The 24596-nt window shown below is 37.8% G+C and overlaps 3 protein-coding genes across 10 annotated transcripts in view; 2 read left to right on the top strand and 1 right to left on the bottom strand.

Annotated features, from left to right (window-relative positions):
• The window catches only part of dld (deltaD), an 18789-nt gene extending 5479 nt beyond the window's left edge, over positions 1 to 13310 (bottom strand). The window contains exons 1-6 of the mRNA XM_079604084.1: positions 13127 to 13310; positions 3096 to 3278; positions 1441 to 1516; positions 1216 to 1295; positions 1067 to 1135; positions 920 to 989 (exon numbers count right to left, since the gene is read on the bottom strand). Of these exons, the coding sequence (XP_079460210.1) occupies positions 920 to 989; positions 1067 to 1135; positions 1216 to 1295; positions 1441 to 1516; positions 3096 to 3134 (334 nt within the window). The 5' untranslated portion in view covers positions 3135 to 3278; positions 13127 to 13310. The remainder of the gene's footprint in view (positions 1 to 919; positions 990 to 1066; positions 1136 to 1215; positions 1296 to 1440; positions 1517 to 3095; positions 3279 to 13126) is intronic.
• Positions 4522 to 7160, top strand: efcab10 (EF-hand calcium binding domain 10). The gene is made up of 4 exons (XM_079604085.1): positions 4522 to 4672; positions 4929 to 5093; positions 6714 to 6804; positions 6979 to 7160. Exons 1-4 carry the CDS (start codon positions 4570 to 4572, stop codon positions 7019 to 7021), a joined length of 402 nt encoding a protein of 133 aa, XP_079460211.1. The 5' UTR covers positions 4522 to 4569; the 3' UTR covers positions 7022 to 7160.
• On the top strand, positions 10645 to 24596 carry znf800a (zinc finger protein 800a; the record flags this gene model as incomplete). 8 transcript variants are annotated; one of them, XM_079604080.1, is made up of 6 exons in its annotated part: positions 10645 to 10986; positions 14061 to 14197; positions 19194 to 19289; positions 19557 to 19700; positions 20134 to 21883; positions 23572 to 24596. In XM_079604080.1, coding segments are annotated over exons 2-6 (2118 nt in total). In that variant the 5' UTR covers positions 10645 to 10986; positions 14061 to 14070. The 8 variants fall into 8 exon arrangements, with proteins under 8 accessions (XP_079460206.1, XP_079460202.1, XP_079460207.1 ...); XM_079604081.1 differs by lacking the exon at positions 10645 to 10986 and adding an exon at positions 11084 to 11556; XM_079604082.1 differs by lacking the exon at positions 10645 to 10986 and adding an exon at positions 12006 to 12169.

Here is a 24596-nt window from a genome sequence, read left to right as displayed (position 1 = left end):
GCAAGGTGCCATCCAGCTCGTCGGGATGGGGTCAGGTGTCTTGCTCATGGACACCTCGACACTTGGTCAGGTGGAAACGGGGATTGAACTTCCAACCTTTCGGTTTGTAGACAACCTACATGAACCACTGAGCCCCTGCCGCCCCATAAACCTCACCAATCACAGCAGACTGGGCCATCTGACCAATCAGAGCAGAGTAGACCAATCACAGCAGACTGGGCCACCTGACCAATCAGAGCAGAGTAGACCAATCACAACACACTGGGCCATCTGACCAATCAGAGCAGAGTAGACCCATCACAACAGACTGGGCCATCTGACCAATCAGAGCAGAGTAGACCCATCACAACAGACTGCGCCATCTGACCAATCAGTGCAGAGTAAATCAATCACAACAGAATAGGCCATCTGACCAATCAGAGCAGAGTAGGCCAACCACAACAGACTGGGCCATCTGACCAATCAGAGCAGAGTAGACCAACCACAACAGACTGCGCCATCTGACCAATCAGAGCAGAGTAGGCCAATCACAACAGACTGCGCCATCTGACCAATCAGAGCAGAGTAGAGTAGGCTCTCAAAAAGGTGGGGTTTAGAGAGACTGGATCCTTTATCAAACCATTTAAGACACTGTGAGTAAAGAGGTGATGTTGCAATGCATGTTATGAGAACATTTGTTTTTGTTTTGTTTTGACCTTGGTTGCAAGTAAACTTATAGTAAGAGACCTCAAAACTGAATTAGGAATAATAGGGGCACTTTACTAAATTATAGAGGATGGTGGGTATTTCAATTCTGTGCTTTTACAGTTCAAATGGCCAAAAACATTCAAATCTGTTTGCTTCTGCAAGTCCTTGACGTGGAAGTCACAATAAAAGATGTTTATGCGGACCCATATCACATGTTTACACTTGAACTTACTTTCAATGCCTCTGCTTTCGAAATCTTTCCCATGTGCCAAGTGATACAGGTACGAGTTGTTCAGCAGAGCCTTAAACAGACAAAAATAATCAAGTTAACCATTGTTAAAAGCATTTAGGAGAAGGCAGCATTTTTTAAATCGCAAACCTTTGACGGAATGCAGCCCACGTTCAAGCACGTCCCTCCGAGGGTCACGTTCTTCTCCACACATACTGTCTGTGAAAGGAAGTTACACGTTACCAGTGCAGTCAAAACAAAAGCCGTTGGCATTCGTGAACCGGGTGTCAAACTGATACCTTGAAACCAAGCTGAGCTGCTTTGATGGCGGCGACATATCCTCCAGGCCCAGAGCCCACAACTGTGACATCAGCATCAACTTTGACAGAACAAATGATTGTTTGAATATCATTACATATTAGCGCATTTCATATCATTTAACTTTAAAATAAAAGCCATGGCTGAGAATTTGTAAATACTGCAATATTGATTACTACAATCAAATGTGACTTAAGTCATCTTACTCGCTGCTTTGTCAGCGTATGTTCTCGCAGACAGGACGGTGGCTCCGTGCAGCTTGCAGGGAAGGTGCTGACCTCGCTGGAGTGTTCAATAGAAATAGAAACAAAAGAATGTTATTTCATAACAATTACATGTGATCACGCATGTCAAAACATGTGTTATTTGTACTGTTTGGTTTTTGGACCTCTAAATGTATTCCCTGTTTTTCTTTTTCTTTTTCTCAATTATCCATCTAGTGTAATATTTAATATAAAAAGCCCTTGGGGACAGGTGTTGCGAATTAGCCGTGGCTATAAACACTATGATACTGACATGGGATTACTTCAAGAAGATAATCTATTGTGTGTCCCTACCAAAATAAACGATAAATAATACAGATATGGTATATCTTCTCCATTCTCTATTTTGATGCTTACAAATGGCAAAGAAAATATCTGAATATATTTTAAAATAAAATAAACAATCCAAAAGGAGAAAAGGACAAAAAGATGAAAATAAACATTGAAATTTAAGGCAATTTAAGTTAAATCACGAGTTGTAAACAGTTGCATAATTATGTTGCAATAAAGGCAAACTCCAAATTTCTGTACCAGGATTCAAAATGAAAGATGACAATTTTAAACTTAAATTTAAACTAAAAGAAAAATATGTTTCTAATGAAAATTAGAATTGTTGCCTAACGTTTTTAAACGACTAAAACTGAAATAAAAATAAATATACTAAATAGTAAAAATGTATTATATATAATAAAAAAATAATACACATTATAGAAAATAAATTATAATGCTAAATATCTAAAACAATATTTAAAAAACTAATAAAATGACAAAAACACATTACAAAATTAATAAATTAATTAACATATGAATATGACATTTTTTTTCTTTAGTTTTAATTCTTTAGACTAGATCACTGCCAATGAGCATCTAATACGACAATAATTACAGGGAATTTTTATTTTCTTCAGTTTGAGGTTGATTATGTTTGCAGACTTTGCACTGTCTAGTACCCTAAAATAACCCTAACCCTAAAATAAACATAATTGGGTTCATTAAACAGAAAAAAGTCCACATTTTAGTAGAGTTGAACAGCATATGGATTACCAAGAATGATATAAAATGTTGTCTCGCTCCCTTTTATTTATTTATCTATATATAGCTGTCTCAAAACCTAGTTTTCAGTCTAACCAGGCGCACTTTTGGGAATCACAGGCACATTCTAGATAGGCAGCTCACTTAATGTTGCATTTAAACACGCCTGTGATGGTAAAAAGGCAAAAAGGTGGTAGTAAAAATGTGACCTAACGTTATATGTCAAATGACCAAAAAGCTCCACAGACATGAAACACGCCCCTGCAAGTTCAACCAATGATGACAGATTACACAACATCTTAGTTGTGTAAATATTCATTAGCACTTTAGATACATAGATATAATAGATATAGATACAAGTAAATTCATGTAGCTAAATACATAAACTTATTCTGCTTCGCTTGTGTTGTTTATGGGCTGACAAACTGTGCACGCTGACAAGCTAGTATGTCGGGCCTACACGGTAATAACATTGCATTTCTGTCTAAAACGCTTTCTTGTCATTCGAATGGACTATGGATATAGATGTAAAGTACAGTATACTGGGGCACACAAAGAGTCTTTACCGTGGCGAGTGTGCGGTATAGATGGTTCCAGGTCTGCATTTTGACAGTACGTCCCTTCCGAGACCGCTTCACCTACAGCGATCGGTGTGTCCAAGGACTCGTGAATTTACGCATGCGCAGTACGGAAAGCGGTCAGAGTCGCTGCCTGATGATGTCACGGAACCAGCTTGTTTCTCAACCTGCCTGGAGAAACATTTCGTATATCTCATCGTAGTAAGCCCATTTTCATCGTCTCAAGCTATTATTGACGAATTATTTAATCTTCAAAGAATTCTAACATTCTTTTAGATTGTAAAACCTGTTCCTCCTCTTTAATAAAAAAGAAGAAGTATGCAGTATATTTGTATCTTCAGATGTAGGCCTTTAAAAAAATCCTATATATCCTATACTATATATATGAAAATGTACAATGTTAGCGTATGAATAAAATACATTCCTAATGATGTATGGGGGGAGGGGGAGGGGGAGGGGGAGGGGGGGGGGTGTTGTACCCATTCACACTGAATATGAACGTAAATATTGTAATATAATAATATAATATAATATTAATACCTTTAAAATAAAGTGCATACATACTACAGTACGAAGAAACAGTTCCCTCTAGTGGTTAGAAAAGGCAACTGATACTCGCAAACTTTATTTTCACAAGAAATGCTAATAAAGTGGGATTTTGCAAGTACATATGCTCATTTTCGTGTGCGTGGGAGTAAAAGGTAACAGTCCCAGACCCAGACCACACAAAAAATAAAAAAGGACATTATGACGTGTTAATTTTCTCTACTGACATCTTAGATTTCTCTCAAACATACATTCAATAATATGTTAGATTTGTCATATTTCAATTCTTGCTGGATTTAGGATCGTATATGTATTATTTTACTAAATTAAATACATTTAAAAACAATGAAGTAATATAAAATTAACATATTCATATTACACAAAAATCTAAAGTTATATACATGTAGGGAAATATAGGGAAGCCGGTAACACAATCTAAAAACAGGTCGACTTTAGTTTATCTCAGTTTCGAGAGACATAATGAGATTGAAGAGGATTACACCGGAAGTAGGGTTAATGTTTCACCAGGTTTCACTCAAATTAAGCAAAAAGGGAGAATGTGGGGCATTTAGAGCCTCAGTCATCATTCACTTTCATTGAATTTTTTTTTTTTTCATATATACGAGAGTGAATGGTGGCTGAAGCTAATTTTTAACTGGCGTTACACAAAAGAAAGGAATTTCAAAGGAATTTCATAAATTTTCATCCAAAACTAGGGTAAAATGCTATAATAATAAAAGCAAACTTTTGTCTAGTCTACTACAGCGATTTCACTTAACTCATTTCAATTTTATCAAGACATAAATTATTAATAGTAATGAACAAAACCACTCTTGCTACTGACGTTTGCCACCCCCGCTGCGCATGTGCGGTATCATAGCAACAATGATAAACACACAGACGGACAGTGGCCAAAATGTCATCGCCACGGGAGCACGAGGCGGCAGAATACCTCGAGAAACACAAAATTATTGAGCTGATGGATAATTTAACCAGTATGATCTTCTTCTACAGACCAGGTGAGACTTTTAACGCGTCTCGTAGTAGATTTGTTACCATCATCGTATAAAACGGTGGCATTTAAATTTACCTAACACAGCTTCAATTTGAAATTGAGAGTTAAACGAATAGATTGACTGTTTAGATAACTTACAGTCTTTTATAGTGCTTAGAAATCTAGAGTAGTAACCAATTGCTTTCTCACTGTTAAAAGTTGTGGTAAAACAGTAAAGGAAAGAAGAGGAAAGACAAACGTAATGGCAAATCTCATTACAGATCGTCCAAGGGAATTTCTGATCGACCAACTGGAAAAGCTCTGCCTTTCCAAAGCTCGTGTAGGAAACACTCCGTGCCTCTTCAACGAGTCCAATTTAGATGCTCTGTTTGGAGTCCTGGATCCTTCCGATCAAGGCTTTATTACTCATGGTCAATACAAAGAAGGTAAATCTCTTCAAATGTTGCAGAGGTTGTGAAAGCCTTTGTCCTTTTAGGAAAACCTGTGCTGTAACTACACCAAATAAAAACTATGATGGTAAAATGTGAATGGATGCACTATAAGTAACTTTAGATAAAAGTGTCTGTTAAATAATGCATGTAAATAAATGTAAAATGTACCAACAGACATGTTTCTGAATTGATTATTTATATTATATTGTTTTATATTATATTTAGTGCTGTGAAATCGATTGATGGCGATTAATCGCATCTAACAAAAGTTTCTGTTTATTACTTATATTGTACTTAGCTTGTTAAAGCTGGATACTGATTGGCTGTCTTTGTTTTTATCGTTCATTATCTGGATAAAATCGTTCTGAAAGTGATTCAGTTTTTCTGTGCCGTTTTCATTATAGCTGTGGCGTGGACTCTGCTATTCTTTAATGTTGAGAACGATTTTTAGAACTAGGCCTATATCTTTATCGTTATCTTTATAGTTATCGTCCTTGGTGTGAACTGGCCTTAAGGGATAATCACGCACATCCATCCGTTTGTTATCGCAGAATAAACCCCGACAGGGTGATCAGGATTAGGGTCTTCCATCAGCCTGAAGGGGTTTATTTTGAGAGAACAACCGGATGGATGTACATTATCCGGCTTATTACATGGCTACTTGCCACATAAGTAAATAATTAGACACGAAATATTGATCTGAGTTTAAATATTTTTATTAGGTCTTTAAACGCAAAGCTTCCGCAGAGAGAGCAATTGCTAGTGTGGCAAGACAGACATTTAAGAGATACGCTATATATAGTCACAATAACACTTATTACACAGAATTTCACCACATAAATAATTATGTAGATAAGAGATGTTGATTTCAGATTAAACCGTTTTAAAATCGTACCTGCGGTTATCTGGAAATAACATACCGCTGGATGGTGCTATTGACCAATCAGAATCAAGCATTCCACAGAGCTGTGTAATAATCTGCGATAACAAATGGCTTGATGTACTTTATCCCGCTTTTTACACGGCTACTTTCCACAAGTAAATAATTGAAATATTTTATTAGGTCTTTAAGCGCAAAGCTTCCACGGAGATAGCAGTTGCTAGCGCGGCAAGTTCAAACTAGACGCACATTTAAGCGATACCGTACAGTCATACCACTCGTTACATGGCATTTCACCACATAAATAATTATTGAGATAAGATATATTTATCTGAGATGAAACTGTTTTAAACTGTACCTGTTTGTATCTTATAATCCAACAGTGTACAAAACAATCGTTGCAAAATGGCAGCAGCTGCTTTTGTATGAAACAAGAGAGATAATACTGGATGATATAATAACTGTACACAACATATTGATTTGAGTTTTAATATTTTATTAGTTTACCAATCGCAAAACTCGATTGACCAATCAGAATCAAGTATTCCATAGAGCCGTGTAATAATAAGTAGTAAGTCATGGAGAAACACTGACCCAAGAATTACCCTAATGCGAATTTAACATAAGATTTCTCTGAATACTTCCATTAAGTTGTTTTGTTAATAATTCAGGACTATAAAAATTACACTTGTGGTCTGACTCAGTATTATACGCACAACATTGCTTCCCCGCAGCACTGAAGACACTCGGCATCAAGAATTTCAATGAGTTCCCGGATGGAGCAAGTGATGACAGGATATCACAAGAGACGTTCATAAGAGAGGCGTAAGTATAACTACTGCTTAAAAAAGAAATATGGGATCATTTGAAGATTCAAAGGCAATGCTAACACTATACACCCATGCTTTATTGTAGATATTTGATTATATGAGCAGTTTGTTATGCCTTTGAATCTATTTTGTTCATAGTTTATCCAGATTTGTCTATTACTCTGTTTAGGACAGAAGGGCTTGTCAGAAGTGCAGCAACATTCCAGCAATAGGTGAACTCAAGAACTCTGTCCTTAAAAATACGTATCTGTAAAATAGCTTTTGTAATGATTTATATAGAATACAGTATGTATGCATGTATAAATAAATATGAAATAAAATGTACCAACTGCAAACCATAAAACTTTGTCAAATTTTGCCGGCTGGGGGACCAAAAGGATGGTAAAACATGAAATAAATATGATAAAATATTAAATAAATACAATATAATGTATTTTATCAAATATTATAATATATATACATTTTTACATGTATTTATTTTTACTAATTCTAATTTTAAAAATATTGAGTAAAATGTCTTACAATATCAAAACAAAATAAATACCATAAATAAAATTCAAATGTGAACAAATATTCAACAGAACAGAATTATATTTTGTCTCTCCATATTTATTCAGTGAAACTGAATAATCTATGGCAACCTCAATACTAAAGTTTGAGTGAGTTGTAACCATAACCTTACATTAAAAGTTATTTTTTTAGTAGCAGCTAAAGCTCGATGAAAAAAAATACATTTTGCCAATTTACTGACCTTGTGCCATAATTCATACATAATGAACACGTGCTTTATTTTTACATGAGCTATTATGCAAGTGTTTTAACCTACAGATTAGTGCTTTCAAATCGATTAATCACATCTAACAAAGTTTGTAAATATATATTTATGTGTGTATATACATATATATTTATTATTACTACTAAATATTAATATATGCTATAGTTGATTACTAATGATTACTAAGCATTTTTTTATGACTCCAGGTTTTCTAAGGGTATAGTGTAATATTCAAACTATTAGGATTGACAAGGACAGGTTCGTAAACACATGTACAAGTGAAGGTGACAACGGCTATTTAAATGAAACTTCTGTCACCATCAACTGTTTTTGTTCATACTCTGGGTGCGTCTCAATCCGCTCCCTAGCTTCCAAGGTCGTGAATCAATATTATACATGAATTTAGGCAGTGTAAGGACCCTGGCTCACTACACATTAAGACACTGATGACTCTGTTTCCGGCGACACGACAATGTCCTCATTGTACAGAATCACTACTGGTATTTATGAACAACAGCAGCAATGACCTCTTTCTGACATTGTTTTAATGTTATTTGAAGTACAGTATGATACAAACTTTACTTGTTACATAAACGTGCAACATTTCAGCTGTAAATAAATGATAAATGTTAGCTAGATACCTGTAGCGATGTATGTTTATGCTGAAATATGATTAAGTAAGGGTTTGTATTTAAAAAACATCTATCGTGTGTCGGTAAGGGGCAGTCGTGGCCTAATGGTTAGTGAGTCCGAATGGTAACACAATGGTTGCGGGTTCGATGCCTTCACATGTCACGGTTTTCATGGTTTTCACGGTGCATTGTGGGACTTTTTAGGGAGCGTACGTGTCAGATTTTGCGATTGAGACGGGCCTTAAAATGGCCGACTCCCTGATTGAGACACACCCATTGAAAGTCAATGGGGTCCAGTATTGCTTTGGATCCCATTGACTTTTTCAGATGTTAATTACTGTAATGTTTCTACAAATGTCATTCACCTTTTATTGTTTTTTTAAAAGTTTTATTTATTTTAACTTTTATTCAGTATACACAATCTTGATATGTCATTTTTGTCAATGCCATAAAAGATGCTTTAAAGTACATTGTAACCCACAACTATTGGGTTAATCAGATCACGTTTTATATTGACTGAGACTTTTTTTTCTAAATATCTTCTTTTGTGTTGAAAGTATATGGCGACAGAATGATTATTTTTTAGTTCACTATCCTTTTAACACAGAAACATAGGGAAATTAGCACTATAGTTGTGTCATAGACAAGAGGGGGGGGGGGGGGGGGGGGGATAAAGAATTTCACAAAAAAGTGTAGCTTTAAAATGATAAATTAATACATATACTGTGCAGAGTAAAGATAAAAAACATTGTGACACTGGGTGCCAGACATCAGTGGATCATGTTGATAGTTAATGTGATTCTCTACACCTGTGGTCACTCTTGGGACACTTGTGGATTTGAGCGGAACTGACTTCATACACCCACTAAAAATCACTAAACGCCGTGGTTCAATTGCAAAATGACTATAAAAGTTAAGTTTGTTTTAGCAGCATTTATTTATTTTACTTGGTTTGATATTTTCTACTTAATGCAAATCGCGCATGATAAGTCTTATTAGTGTGAAAAAATGTATCACATGAATAGCACATTTATCATTGGACACCAGCTCACCTTTGAGTAAATTGAATCAAAACTGTTAGTAATTACACTGACAAAATACAAAAGCCCCGTGGAGAGAGTGACAGAGAACTGCTTACGTTAACAGTTCAATGGGAAGAACAATGTTATGCTAATTATGGTGGCAACAGTTCAGAGTTGTGAATGCATGCGAGGTGTTCGCTGTGTTACGAGGAGTTGCGATGTCCTTTCAGTGATACCTGTTACACTGAGTGTAGGCCACGACTTTTGTGTTTAAACAGACACTAAAATCACGTGGCTTAAATTAAGTAATAATAAAAACTAAAGGTGATTCTCCAAATAGAAGAAATATTCCATCCAATATTCTGTCCCCTGCATGATATAAAAAATAAAATAAAAAAAATTGAATGAAATTGATTTTAATGACTTTAATGTAAAAGTATTGTGCCTCTTTAAATACTTTTACCAAATGTTTAAAAGTGTTGATTGAATCTGCCACAGTGCCTATATTTTGGGCATGTCTCATACCCAGACTTCCTTGTTTCGCTTTTAAATGTACTTTTCCCTTAAAATCTTTTAAAAGCTATTTTAATAATTATATGTATCATTTAATTAACTAAAGCCACAGCAAATATTTACTGTCCACATAACTTTTGTCATTACCAACACTGTAAAAAATAATATTTTCATGATTTGTTATCACAACATGTTTTCTTTTGTCAAATCAACTTAAATAACTAATGTGTTTCAGATAACATCATATTTAGAGTTTCTATGGATTAAACAAATCTCCTTCATTGTATTAACTCATTTTTATTTTATTTTAAGGAACTTAATAAGGCAACCAGTTTACTTACTTTTTAAAGTTAAACCAACAATAATTTAATTGGATTATGATGTAAATAATAACTGACAGGAAATCACATCTCTTGAGAGTTTGAAGAACGTCATTAATTTTATTTTTTAATAATCCGAGTTGTTTTAGTTGTCATCACCAAAGCTGCTTATTATTTATGTATTTTATACATTTTATTCAGAAATGTATTTATTTGTTCGTCAAAAAATCGAATAATTAGCTGCTAAGACACTTGTTGTGTTAGCAATCCTGTCACCCCCTCGACGTCATTACCATAACACAACAATATCAAAACCCACAACAGCAGATATTAAAATGTATTTAAGAAGATCAAGGCCTGTTTTTATTCCAGGACAAATACATGTTTAACAAATAAACTTTAAAGAAGTTTTTTTTTCAGATTTCAAGTAGTTAAAAGTTTCCCTAATTGTAGAATCACTCATAAATAAATTAAAATATAGATTAAAAATCATTAAAATATAATTTGGGACGGGTATTTTAATAAAAACTTTTAAAAAATCCCCATAAATTCGCAGTCTTAATCGCCAAATGCAAGACTCCTTCGGCTTAAATTTGGGTTTGGAATCGCTGCATTTGCAACGCTTTTATGTGGGTGTGTGAAATTAAAAACGGCTCGTTAATTTCCTCAGTTAGTGGCACGGGTTGTGGGGGGTCATATGTAAAGCACCAACCCGGCGACAACATCGGGTGCCACATTTTGGTGGTCTCGAACATCCATTGCACCTTTGCGCAACAGCCGCTTCTCCGCCGAGAGGTCCTCGCGTGCACAAAGGCAGCTTCCGAGAGGGCAGCGTCAGCGCGAGAGGCGAGAGAAACCACCTCCGGACCGCGTCCGAACATCCCAACTCAAAATCCAGCGTCGTTTTTCCAAAAGGTAAGAACTCTGCGAACACATCTCGGTTGATTTCAACCGCGGGAGTTGCCCACTCGGGCCCGGAATCGTGCAGCGGACCAGTGTCGTTTCCTATCCTGCGCGAGCGTGGTTGTTCTCAACAGAAAATGGCGTCACCGTTCGTGCTGGCTGTGCAACCGGGGAAAACGCACTTGTTCTGAGCGCTTAAATTAGAGCGAGAGTTGACTCGGACTCGCCACGACTGCCCGCAGAGATAGAGCAAGTCCACGGGCCTACTTGGGGAGTGAATATGGCACTTCATAACAAAACACCGAAGAGGAGAGGACGCGCAAAGGCGGAAGGGTCACCAGACCTGTGCGCCAAAGCGGCTTCGGGAAGATGGCACAGCGCCGCAAAGCGCAGCACTTTATCATTCGGACGTGCCTTGTAATCGTGTAAATCCGCTCGAATGTGCTCGGTATGTCACTGTTTGAGGACGCGATTGTACATTGTGGTATGTTTGTGTTCGGAAAGCACTGCAAGTTAGTGGAAACGTCGTCTTTTGTATCAGCCCTTCGCCTCAGCCCGCCTTTACGCCGCACTCGCTCCCTGGTAAGCATCAATCCTTCTTTAAAGCTCCATTCTGCACATGGGCTCTCCTTCTCCATCAAGTTAATCTGGCCCATTGTGGTCCGCAATAGAGGAGATTTGGCCTGACAATGTAACCGTGTAAAAGAGATTTACAGAATAATGGAGCGATGCAAATTGCCTCACGAAAACGCTAAATAGTCCGAATATCCGACAAAACACGGCGATATAACCTGCGCTTACATTTTTAAACAGTTTGGCTAAATGAAGTGTGAATGCGCCACGACGTGTCTAAATTGCGCATAGGGGAGAACGCAAACCCAGGCTATTCCAACAGGTTTTTGAACCACACGAACAGGCACGAATGCCGCAAACACACAGTTTTCGATGTTATCTGAGGGATAGTCTCGGATACACACTCTTTTTTGCTGGTCAGATGCCTCTTTTTAGCCACTGTGGACTTGGTGATGCTCGTGCAGCCAATGGCTTCGCGCGTTCCCGCACACATGCATCCACAATCTTCCATCATAAGTCAGACAAACGTGTGAACTGATGCTAATATGCCTCTCCTCGTCATGCAGACGTTCCTGTGGGATATTTGTTGCTGAGCTTTGGAGAGTGTCACTGCTAAATTTGGGTATCAACTTTTTACGTTGTTCACATTTGGCCCCTTGTGGCCCCAATGTGTTTTGATGCGTGCTAGTGTGAATGTGAGTTTGTTTCTAAAGATGGTATGTGCATTTTTGTTGTCTAAAAGTGCGAATGTATTATTTAACTATATGTTGATGCATCGATCTGTGAAATCGTGATGTAAAATAATGTTTTTGTCTACTCGCGAGTCTATGGGTCTAAACTAGCATAAGATGTTTTGATTTTTAGAGTTGTATTATGTAAAGCATAATTTGATAGTGATTTTAATGACTCAAGTGCGTTTAATCTGAATGCCTCATGATGGACGGGCAAAGATCGTGTGTCTATTATTTTAAATTATTATTTTTTTCCGGTCACGTGGCCAAATGTCTCTGATGCTTTTGGGTGGTGATGGTCATTTCAACCATTGACAGTATGGATTTCAACACGTTCTCGGTTGTTATGCTTGCACTCGCACACGGATATCACGGTTTAGTTTTTATTGGTAATTCTTACAAGTTCCATTGTTATGAAGTTTGCAAAGTACTTACTCGGACACGAGCACACCTTGATACTAAGATGTGCACGCGTCTTATTGATTTGCTACCCACAATTTGACTCGTACCGAAAACATATGTGCCTTCCATCAGTCGAATTGCGCTATATTAAAGCATGCCGTGTTGTATTATGAAGCATACTCATGTTCGTTTGTGCAGTTGGCCACGGACACGTGTTCTCTCGTGCAGCGCTCGCGACTTCCTGCCTCGCGAATGTTTGGGTCAGGTGTATGTCCTTCACAATCACAACATGACTTTTTATAGATTTCATTTGCGCTAGAAGAACACTTTGGAAACGAGTTACATAAAACAACGGTACACACCGAAGCACATCAATAAACATTTACCATAGTACCACGGTTTACCATAGTTAGCGCCCAAATACCACAGTTACAGCTGCTACTTACAGTCAAGCCTATGAAGAGAGAGTTTCCATGAAAAGTCAAGCACTTATCATGCCACAAGACTATTTTAGTGACCTGCAATGAAGAACTTTTAAAATTATATATAAATATGAAATGTATAGCCTACATATGTTAAGCTAAAATCTGTTAAATAGTAAACAGTTGTTTGTCATTGCCTAAAATCATTAGCTCCATTTTATGGGTTCTCCATGCCTCTTTTTATGACCTTTTTATCCAATTTACCAGTTTTACTATAGTAACATAATGTAGTAAGTTAATATTTTGTATTTTCGCACAAATATTGAACATTATACATTACGAGTGCAGCGGATGCTAAAATTGAGATTATTTGGTTATTTCCATTCTGTTTATAGTTGTCGGTTTTTACTTTTAGAATCTAAAAATGTATGTTTTGTAAAAGTTTCAGTAATCTACATTTCATATCAGTTTAAATTTAGGTTAATTTGACTAACATGCACAAGTTAATGTGGACGTGGTTTTGTAAAAGGGGCTTTAAGGCAATATTGATATTTTATAGCTCTGTGATCAAGAATGAAATCTCATTTCAGTTTGTCCTGTTGTCACACATTATTCTTTCCATTACATCTGGGCAATTATGATGTTTGTTTGATGCACGGCAGACATTTCCATAATTCATATTGTTGTGTCATTTTTAGCACATAACCGTTATGCCTCACATTGACATTTATTTCCTTGGTAAATAATCACACGATCATCACAGCGACAGTAATGTCTGTGTGTCTTTGTAAATACCTGTATAATTTATATCTGCATTTTGAATTTTAACGTGTGCTACTTTATGCTACTGTTGGAGAACTTGCCCGTTTAAGAGGCATGTGGGAATAACGTAATTTCTCCATCAAAAGCATTCAAAAGAAATAGCTCCACTGATTAACTTTTTGATTTGTCTTTTTAGTTTATAAAGGATGGAGGCTACTAACAGCGAAGATCAGGGAAGCCTGACTAGTGACAAATGCTGCCAGACTGAGACACTTCAGGACTGCAGTTGCCAAACAACAGAAACCCCTCAAGAGCCTTGTGGCAAAAATCCAGGTAGGAACTCACTCAGCACCTTAAAGTCAACATGAAATCAAAACTGACCCTGTTTCCTTTTTAAATACACATTCCTGCCCTTATTGTGCACAATTTGTCAGTCCAAGTTAATCCAAAGTGGAAAAATGTTTTCCTTTTAGGCTGACATTAAAAAATCGCTCTTATTTTTGGCTGCATTTTAGTATGCAACACCCACTTTCCAATATCCAATCATTTCCAAATAGTCAAAATCAACTACATTTTTTTTTCTTGTTGAATCCTGTTGCATTCAGAAATGCATTAAATTACAGGAGTAAAATTAGCTGGGAAGGCTGGTTTCATGTAGACTTTATGTATGTTGCATTACTTGTATTGATAATTCAAGGTTGTGTTATTCTCTCGTGGTGATATCTGTGCATAATCAAAGTTAGTTTGGATGGACCCACATGCATTATGAAATCAAGATTTATGCCTTCTCTATGCATTAATTGCAAAGATCTATCAATGTAGTTCGCTTTAAATGCAATGTCTTTCGGCGGCTTGGTTGTTAATGTAGAACTATCACATTCCAATGTATTTCTCACATATTTCCATAATTATCAATACAGGAATAAGATTTCTAGCTCGGCGGGTTGTTATGTGTGTTCTACAGTGGTGCTAATTTCAGTGACCTGGAGTTGTTGTCTTTAAAGTAAATTTATGACTATAAATAAAGACATGGTGTTCTGAGGCAGATAGAGTCATGTATACTGGCTGATAGTGAGATACAGTCCAATCTTTCCTGTTGAAAAGAATCAGAATGTTAATAAAAATAGTTGTTTTAGCAAGCAGCTTATACAAATATTTAATACACAAGGCAAGACAAGTTTATTTATAATGCACATTTCATACACTGTGGCAATTCAAAGTGCTTTACACAGAAAGGAATTAAAATAACGACAAAATAAAAGCTAGGGAAATTAAAAGGGATTAAAAGAGATATACGATAAAGTTATACAATTAATTAAGAGTAAAAAGATGATACAAACTTCTCATCTGGCAAAACACAGGTGTATCATATTTATTCACAATTGCCCCCCGTAATATTCATGCTGGATAGAGTTGTTGATTTGTGGTTTAAACATAAGTTATTAATAAATGGCTTTTAGAAGCAAATGTTGTATACGGTTAACATTTTCCTTTATTTAAAGGTACGCTAAGTAACTCTAGCAGTTCAAAAAACGATGCATTTTGCGGAAGAAAATTGTTTTAGTTGTGCTTTGGCTCTGCGTGACTGTGCGGATGAATATGGTGATCCTACTGCTCATAAAACATTCACTACTAGGCTTAAGAGATATAACCAGTTAGATGTAAAGGATCTCAAGCTAACTAGCTGAAGATGTTAGTGTCGCTATACCCATTAATAGACACGGTACTTCCTTAAATTCCGGCACAACAACAACCATAATGAAGTGACCCTTCACAATAGATAATGATTTACAATAAACTCTGTTAGAAGGCTACAGATGACAATTTATCTTTTCAATAAAATACCTAATAAAAACGTAATTTCTGCTTTTACAACATTTCAAATCCCTCAGTTCTTGCCATCTCCGGGAAGCCAAGCCAATGTTGATTCTGGTTTTATTGCGAGCTTGATTGAGTCGCGTTCTCTTTTTGCCAGCAGACTCTCCTCTGTTCGGCATTTCTTTAAAACGGATGATTCCCCGCAGGTTCGAGATTTAGCTGCTCCATGTCAACCTTTCTCGCTCTTTGTGACAACAAACCTTTGCCACTCCCATACACGCGTCAAACTTTTCTCTATTTATGGATATGAGGAGGCGTGCATGGGTGAGTGACGTATGTACGCAATTTCCTGTGAAAGCTGTTCGACCCATCTGAAAATAAACACTTATAATAGGCTTACCATAGTGAATCAGGATAGGACAAAAACACATGTTGGAAGAAGGATTGATGTAATTGGCTCATTATTTAAATGTTAATTTTGAACAAAAATTTAAACCCGCATTCACTAACTTTTTAAGTTTCCACTTTGAAAAAACGATATTATAGTACAATTACCCTGCTAATGCCCTGTGAAATGTGCAGTGTATTTTAATACATTTAAATGAAAAAAGTATGTTAGGCAGATGGTTTTAAACAGTCTAAGTAATGCAATATTCGCATGTGTTCTCGTAGTTAAAGTAATGTGCGCCATAACTTTCAGACACCTGGTATCAGATGAGAAGATGTAACTTTCACATCATCAAAAGTCCCTGCAGACTTTACCAAGTGACTCTCAGTTGGTAGACATCCATGGGAAGAAAATAACAGAAAGTCGAAATCACTGTTAACAATAAAGAGTTGCCTTAAGGAACAATGATAGAGTCTTGCAGGTGTACAAAAGAATGATGGGAGTCTAGCAAACCAAAAGATGCTTATGTCCGTGGGGAAATAGATCTACTATTTTATTTGTCCTGGCCTCGGCTATGGCCTCACTTCCCTCCAGTCTTTGTTGTCTCTGATAACTAAACACTGAGTAGTTTCATCTAGACAGGTTTTTTTTTTTTTAAAGACAGACTCTCTGCTGGTTTATTTGAAAGCCTTAAAGGAACACTTCACCCATTTGCATTAGACTTTGTATCTTTAGAAACCCAGTCACATTTTCGAATGGTCATGGTTTATTCCCTTATTTTCCCCTGAGATGGGAGAAATAAGGATTTAAGTGTTCCACTTCCTGCTTTTTATGACGCAAAAATCGTCATTTTGCGTCATAAAAAGCAGGAAGTCAAATTTCTTTGAAAAGGGTAAGACTACAAACACTAGCTCATCATTTATCCAGTAGAAGGCGCTGTTCCGCATGTTTTCAACCCGCCCATAGAGGGATCTCACTCACAGAATGTACATATAGTGTCAGCCGCTAAGCTAACAGTTTCTTATTCTGTGGAGAAAGCTGAGTAGTAACGGTGACCATCCTCTTTTTCCCGGACATGTCCGGCCGTCGAGATGGTCCAAATTGTCCGGGATTCGGCTTTTGCTTTCTGCAGTCGCATTCATTGTTTACATGCACACCTTTTGTTTCAATCTAACTGAACTCATCCCGATTGGTGAATCTGAATGTAGTGTTTACATGAACGCTAAACAAGTGATCGTTTGATGTGCGTTTTAACATTGCTAAGAAAATTCCCGCTCCTCCGTGAGAGATACGAGACCGATGCGTCTCACAGGCGCCGGCGCCGCTCATCAGTAATCACGCCACCGGGCTCGCATCGTTCTCCGCGGCCGTCAGTCTCGTTCCTGCTCGTCACAGTAAACATGAGGAATGGCGACTGTAGAACGCAAAAGCCGAATCCTGGACATTTTGGGCGACATCAAAATACTGAGCAGACTCACGGAGACTCACTAGTAGCATAGCCTTGTTGTTTACTGTGATCTCTTACCGGTAGGCGTGGCCTCCTAGGGCAGCGAAGCAAGTGCATTCTGGGAGTTGTTGTCTTTCATCCCCATAAGCCAAAAATACATTTTCTGGCTTTTCTCAGTCTAGAAGGCTCCAAATTCAAAAATAATTTCACATTTCTTCTACATAAATGACCCATTTTAAATACACATTCATCTTTCCAGAGGTGAAGTGTTCCTTTAAAGGAAAGATGCCACACATAGATTCATTGTTGATATTCATTTAGGAATTATATACAGTTAGTATTGAAAAAATAAAACTAATAGAATAGAAGATTTTTGGTTTGAAAGCTTGTTTTCTTTAAAATATTTCCTCAAAATTCTACTGCCTTTTAGATAATAATCAGGGCTTGACATTAACACCCGCCAACCCTCCAAGTTGTATGTATAATATATCTATTTTTCAAATGTTGTCTTTTAAAAAGGCATCTGAAATAATAAACGATTCTCTCATTTTCCGTAGAATAGATACATGATAACAGCTGCGCTTTCTCGCTCTCTCCTTTCTCCAACAGCGAGTTACACACAAACCCACCACCCCTCACTCACTTACTCATTTAATTTGCTCTGAATGAAAATTATTGCTGTTACAGGGCTTGAAATTTGGCATGGGATTTCACATATTGTGTATAATTTTACTAATTCACGCAGATTTTGTGCCCACACACAAAGTGCGCGCAAGCATAAAACCACCTATCAGTACTAAATTGAGTTCTAAATTGTGCTTAAACAGTCAAATACACACAAAATAATGTCCAACGTCGTGTATTCGCGAGTATTCTCGTAAACACAGTCAATTATATGTTAAGTGAACATAAACAGTTGAGAAAGAAAACGCATGTGTAACTGTATATTGAATCCGTCCGTCAGGTGTTAAAGTGGAAGCAGCCTAATATACCTGCTGCCAAATGATAAGATAATATTAAAAATATCTATATGGCAGTTTTCCCTATGGTATCAATGTCACAATTGTGGCCATTGAAAATGCTGAATGGCTCGTAACTTTGGAAAACCACTGGCCACAGTGGCTGTTGAGCAAAAAAGTGGTCAAGCTCTGATAACAATTCTACTTTTTCTTGTACATTTGCATTAATCAAAATAAGAATACAATTATACAAGCAGTGAGTTCATTTCTATAATTATTATCTACGGTCTATGCATGTAGTCCATCCTCCTGTCATGCACTAAAGTTGGCATCATGTGTAGGTGAGCAAAGACACATGTGGGATTAGAATTACATGTGGGTTTTATTCAAATTAAAATGCAAATGAAAGGCAGAAATGGATCCAGGTTTGAATTGTGAAGTTCATAGGGTGTGAAGTTCAGGCTGTGCAGGAGGGTCAGTAGTTCCACGGGCACATGAGCAGGCAGTCACTGCCTTTTTGTTTGAATTAGCTGCAGCGCACTTAACCAGCTACCATGGGGTGTCTTGCCACACCCTTACCCCTTAGCTCCTATAACAGATTTAAACCCTTTGCTGTCCTCATACCTGAATGAAGGAACTTCAACAGAAGACTTTTGTGAAAACATGTTTTACATGAAGTATAATCTAAAATGTTCCTTTCACTGTTTTCTGTTTTAGTACATTCGATTGAGCCTGGTGATCCACCTCTGCTTCAAAAGCAGCTCCAGACATCCAAGTCAGGAATTCTTCAAATCATTGAGTGTTTTCGCTCAGGTACTTCAATCCCAGAACTTTGATCATTCAGTAAATGCATGGCATGAAGACCTCTTTTATTCACCAGACACAACACATTTTGCCATCACCAAGACATTGGCTGTCCTTACTTAAAAGAGAATTGCTATACAAAGAAACAACGTTGAAACCTATGTTGAGTGAGATTTTGAACAATGAGATTTCCCTCTAATAGTTTTCTTAAATTAATGTATGTTTCCTTACTGCCTAATGATAACTGCTTGCTTTCAACATGTGCTGTTATTGCAGGTACAGCTCAACTCAAACACATGCTGTTGAAAGAGGTTGACACCATATTTGAGTGCAAAATCTGTCGAAGTCTGTTCCGTGGTCTACCGAATCTGGTCACTCACAAGGAGCTCTACTGCTTTTCCCGACAACCTCAGTCAGATGGTTTGTACATCCATTTAAGTGCTATGTGTTTCAAAGCCTGTATGACTTTATTTTCTGCAGAACACAAAAGGAATATATTTTGAAAAATGCTTCAAATGTTTAAAGTCATTTGGAGTCCAAACACATTGCACTCCATTGACTTTCTTTGTATGGAAAAAACATTAATTTTCAAAATATCTTCTTTTTGTGTTCCACAAAAGGAAGAAATGTGAAAACACTCAATCAACTACATAGCAATGCCCTAATAACCGCTTGGCAAAATTCTGATTGAGTCCTGCATGGGCAAGCACCAATCATGTTTTCTTCAAAAGATGTGAAAATGTTCTTCAAATTGTTGCAATTGGGCCCATGAATATAATAGTATTTAGATCCATCCATCCATCCATTATTATTACATTAGATTAATATTTTGTTATGTTACTACTTTCTGCAGAGCCTTCACAAGGTGGCCAGAGCCAAGCCATCAAAGAACTTCTTCAAGCCATCTATCCACAGAAAGAACAAGAAAAACATGTCATTCAGCTGGAAGCCATTGAGACTAACCCCAATGCAGTGTTTCAACACGTGGCAGGAGTGGAAATTCAGGACACGTCAGAATCTCCAGCCCTTACCCCCGAGACTGTGATCCCAGTACCTGAGAAGAAAAATCGCCGCAAATCTATTTTGGCACCCAAAAAGGTCCAGCAGTCAGATTTTGAGGACGAGATGGAAACTGAACCTGAAGAACCACCTGGTAAAGACGGTCAGAGCTGCGAAGAGCAAATAAAGATTGAGCCAGTAGAAGGGGAGGAAGAAGAAGAGGAGAGTGCCGCCTCTGAGATAAAGGAGATGAGGATCTCTTGCTGTCTCTGTGGAAAAGACTTCAGTTCCAGACGCAGCGTGCGACGCCATTGCCGAAAAATGCATTGGCAGAGGATGGAGGAGTTGCGCAAATTTACAGAGACGCGCACCGTTCCCACCAGCCTGCTGTCTATGGTGAAGGACAAGCATCCTGCTGAACCACCACCTTCTCCAGGGAAGAGCTGCCCAGTGTGCAAAAAGTCCTTTGCCACCAAGGCCAATGTTCGTCGCCATTTCGACGAGGTCCACCGTGGCTTAAAGCGGGATTTAATCACACCGGAAATTGCCACAAGACCAGGCCAGCCTCTTTCACTTGAAACTCAACCTCCTTCTCCAGCAAAAGCTCCAAGCTCTCCAATCAAGCAAGAAAAGCCACAGTACAACCTGACAAATTGTCGCTGCAAGCTGTGCAAACGCAAGTACAGCTCCCAACTAATGCTTAGGCGGCACATGCGAATCGTTCATAAGATCCCAATTCTAGAAAACAGCTCTCAGAAGGCCAAATCGAAGCACGAGAGGAAAGATAAGGTTTATGCAAAGAAAGTGTCACTTTCAAAAGGTTCAGAGGAAGAAGGAAACCACGGTGTGAGTTTTGACTTTAAGAGGATCTACTGCTGGTTGTGTAAACGTCAGTTCAGTACTAGTCAGAACCTGGGCAAGCATATTTCCGAGCTGCACACCGATGGAAACGATAGCATCTACATAAAGTTTTACCGTTGCCCCATCTGCAGATACGAGTCACGCCGGAAGCGTGATGTCATCCGCCATATCACAGTGGTGCACAAGAAGTCGTCACGCTATCTGGCTAAGGTTATGCCTGCCTTGGAGAACCAGGCTGTGAAGAAACCAGCTGATGCAATCTTGAACAACTCAAACAAGAAACCAAATTCGAAAGAAGAGGGTAACGGGAAGCATAAAACGCAAGACCCACCAGCTTCCCCTAACAGTCGTCAACAAGATCCTCTCATATCTCCCAAAACAAAGAAACAAGAATCCCCAACATCCCCAAACACTCGAAAGCATTCTGCGCTCACGTCGCTTAACACAGGCAAACTAGAGTCTCCGCTCACACCAAATAGACAAGACAAGAACCTTCAAGCAACCAAGAACCCGCATGTCACTCGCAGTCATAATGTTACCAAGGGCGCACCCATCACCAGAAGCCAGGAGACCTGCACTGAGGTTAGGGTAACAAAAAACTTTTCCCTCCACGCATGCGATATGTGTGGCCGGGCATTTGCCAAAAAGGTCTACCTTGAGACTCACAGGCGGAGACACAGGACTGCCATCGCAAGTGGGGACAAATTACAAGGAAGAAGCACTCGATCAAAGGCCCTCATTTGGTAGGTTGCTTCTTTGTTATGCCATTTATTTAACAAGCACATTAAGATGCTTGCCTTAAAGTCCTTAGACTTCAGGCTGTTAACTCGTTATGGACAGGAAGATGAGTCATATCATGTTCATATCAGAATGTCATAGAGAATTAGGGTTTGAGTCTTTTGTCTTGGACCAGTAAGTTACTATCTAGCAAATGCTGAGTAATTACCCAGAACACCCTAGCACGGGGTATCTAATCCTGCTCCTGGAGGGCTAATATTTAGCTCCAGCCAGCCCCAAAACACTTGCTTGGAAGTTTCTAGAAATCACGAAGTCTTTTATTGGCTGGTTCAGGTGTGTATTTATGATTGGGGCTAACCTCTGCAGGATAGTGACCCTACAGGAGCAGAAATGGACACCTCTGCCTTAGTTCAATAGTGGCGAGTTTTGTAAAAAAAAATCTAGTTCAAAATACTTTCGACAAAGAGTTACAGATAGCTTGTAAATAACACTGTATAACACTTTATAAATATTTTATACAGCCATCTTTGGTACTCCTAAGAAAGCACTACTTAGTGGACAAAAAATAATGATCTTAGACTGTTGAATAAGATGAAAGACTTTCCTAGACTGTCTATGAAGATACAATCCCTTATAATTGGATGCAAGGTTTAAAACTGATGTGAGCTTTCATGCCTTAATATGCTTGCAGCATTCCTCCAGCCCATAATGGATGATATGCTGAACATAATCAAACATTCTGCCATTTCAGTGTTTTCAAGACTGCATTGGACACCAGTGTCTTTATTAGAGGTTCCTGAAACAGGGTTCCTCAAATCTGTCCTGCAGAGTTTAGCTCAACCCCTGATCAAACTTACCTACCATTACATTTCTAGTATTTCTGAAGACCTTGATTAGTTTGCCCCAATCTTTGATTATGGTTGGAGCTGTACAGGTACCCCCTAAAGGGGTGCATTTGAGGAACTCTGCTTTAAACCACGATATTAAGACTAGGTTAGGCCAGCAAGCAAACACCCTGAACCGCCCTAGCATTGTGACGGCAAGTTTTCCATGGGCGAGCAGCATTGAGATCTACTTTGGGTTTCATTTCCTAAACGTATATAAGTGGTTTCAATGGATCCAAATTGGGCACATTTGGTTTAATTGTGTTACCCAAGCCACTGTTGCCTCTGTGCTTATTGTTTCCCCTCATCACATGCTCCGACAAATAATCTAAGGTCACTGTAATATGAATTGCTCTCTCATTTGAATGCATGGTTGCAGACAGTATCAGAGAGGGATTCCCCTTTGTCTGCTCTCTGTAATAGATATGTAGATGTGTTGAACTTTTACACGTTTTGACCTGACCTTTTAAACTTCTGGGGGCCTCCAGTGGTTTTGCAGACAGAATAGTGATGCTCGAGAAGTTTTTGTAAATGTCCATTCCCTTAAAGTGATGGTTCACCTACAAATGGAAATTAATATCTTTTGCTCAAACTCTTGTTGTTCCAAACTGATCATTTGTTGAAGGAAAGTCATACAGGTGTGGGGCGACATGACAGAACCTTCATTGAACTATCCCTTTAACATCTTCACACCTTTCTCTTTTAAATCATTCCTATTATTCACTTTTGATAGTTATGTTGTTATATATTTAATGAGGAATGACATGTTTGATTCTCTCTCACTTTTCCTTTCTTTTCTGTCCATTTAGACTGTTTTTCAGAATACATAGCACATTTGCACTGGATTTCATGGATGGGTTTATCTCCATGCGAAAGAAGAGGAAGGAATATGGACAAACTTATGGGTAGAAAACAAAGGATATCCCTTTGTATAATGGGATTGAATGAGTCAAGAAAGAAGTGCGCCCAAAATGTTGTTCCAGATTTTTACCCTAGAGGATGCTGTAGTAAAAGAAATGGTGTCCGATCTTCATTTGATTTTGAATGAGTTTTGACTTATTGGTGTTGGCAAAATGTTTAAAGTAAACAACTCTCAAAATGATTTTCGATTAATTTGTTAACGGATTATACCACTATTTTTTTGTATTCTCAACAACAAACAGTTTTTAAAAAACACAAAGAATGTTTATAAATGGACAATGGACTGAGTGTAAAATACATAGGAGGTTGATCTGTATATGAACAGCATGTCTAACTAATGTTAAATATTCATAAGTAGATAAGTTCATGTAACTCTGCTTCATATTTCCCTGCCATGTGTTCACCTCTCTAATCAACTATGGATTGAAATGCTGCTAATTTGTTAGAAATGTACTTATATTTCTTCTACCCTTTAAAGTCGAAGCCTATATATTAAGCTGCTCAGGATGCATCTTAAATGAGAGCCCACATTTTTCAACAGCTTAAACTATGTTTGTCTTTAACAAAAGGTTGCAACTGTGACTAAAACAAAATAGAATACTACTGGTATCCTACTAAGTAGTTTGGTAGCCTACTAATAACTAAAGCTAATGAGAAAATAATTTTCAGTTTTCGTAGATGGCTCTCATCATTGCTTTCAAGTATAATGAAGTTTTTGAGCAAGTACAATTACTTTTTTGTTGGGGTGCATGCAGAATGCTTTGAAACATTTGTTTTTGTGTATAATAGGGCTTCTTCCAAATGCCATAGAACTATTCTGATGCACACTCCTTTTTCTTTGCAAAATCCTGGTATACCCTTGCTTGCAGTAGGATTTTTTGTTCAAATAAAGATAATAAACACATTCTTTGTC

Source organism: Phoxinus phoxinus (assembly GCF_949152265.1).
Source record: "Phoxinus phoxinus genome assembly, chromosome: 25".
Lineage (NCBI taxonomy): Eukaryota > Metazoa > Chordata > Actinopteri > Cypriniformes > Leuciscidae > Phoxinus > Phoxinus phoxinus.
This window is presented reverse-complemented; position numbering and strand designations above follow the sequence as displayed.

What these genes read in the sequence shown, in the direction of transcription:
- efcab10 (XM_079604085.1), top strand. Translation starts at nt 4,570, where the DNA reads ATGTCATCGCCACGGGAGCACGAGGCGGCAGAATACCTCGAGAAACAC. An exon ending in TCATGGTCAATACAAAGAAG is followed by an intron (nt 5,094 to 6,713) that starts GTAAATCTCTTC and finishes GCTTCCCCGCAG; the next exon opens with CACTGAAGACACTCGGCATC. An exon ending in GAGACGTTCATAAGAGAGGC is followed by an intron (nt 6,805 to 6,978) that starts GTAAGTATAACT and finishes TACTCTGTTTAG; the next exon opens with GACAGAAGGGCTTGTCAGAA.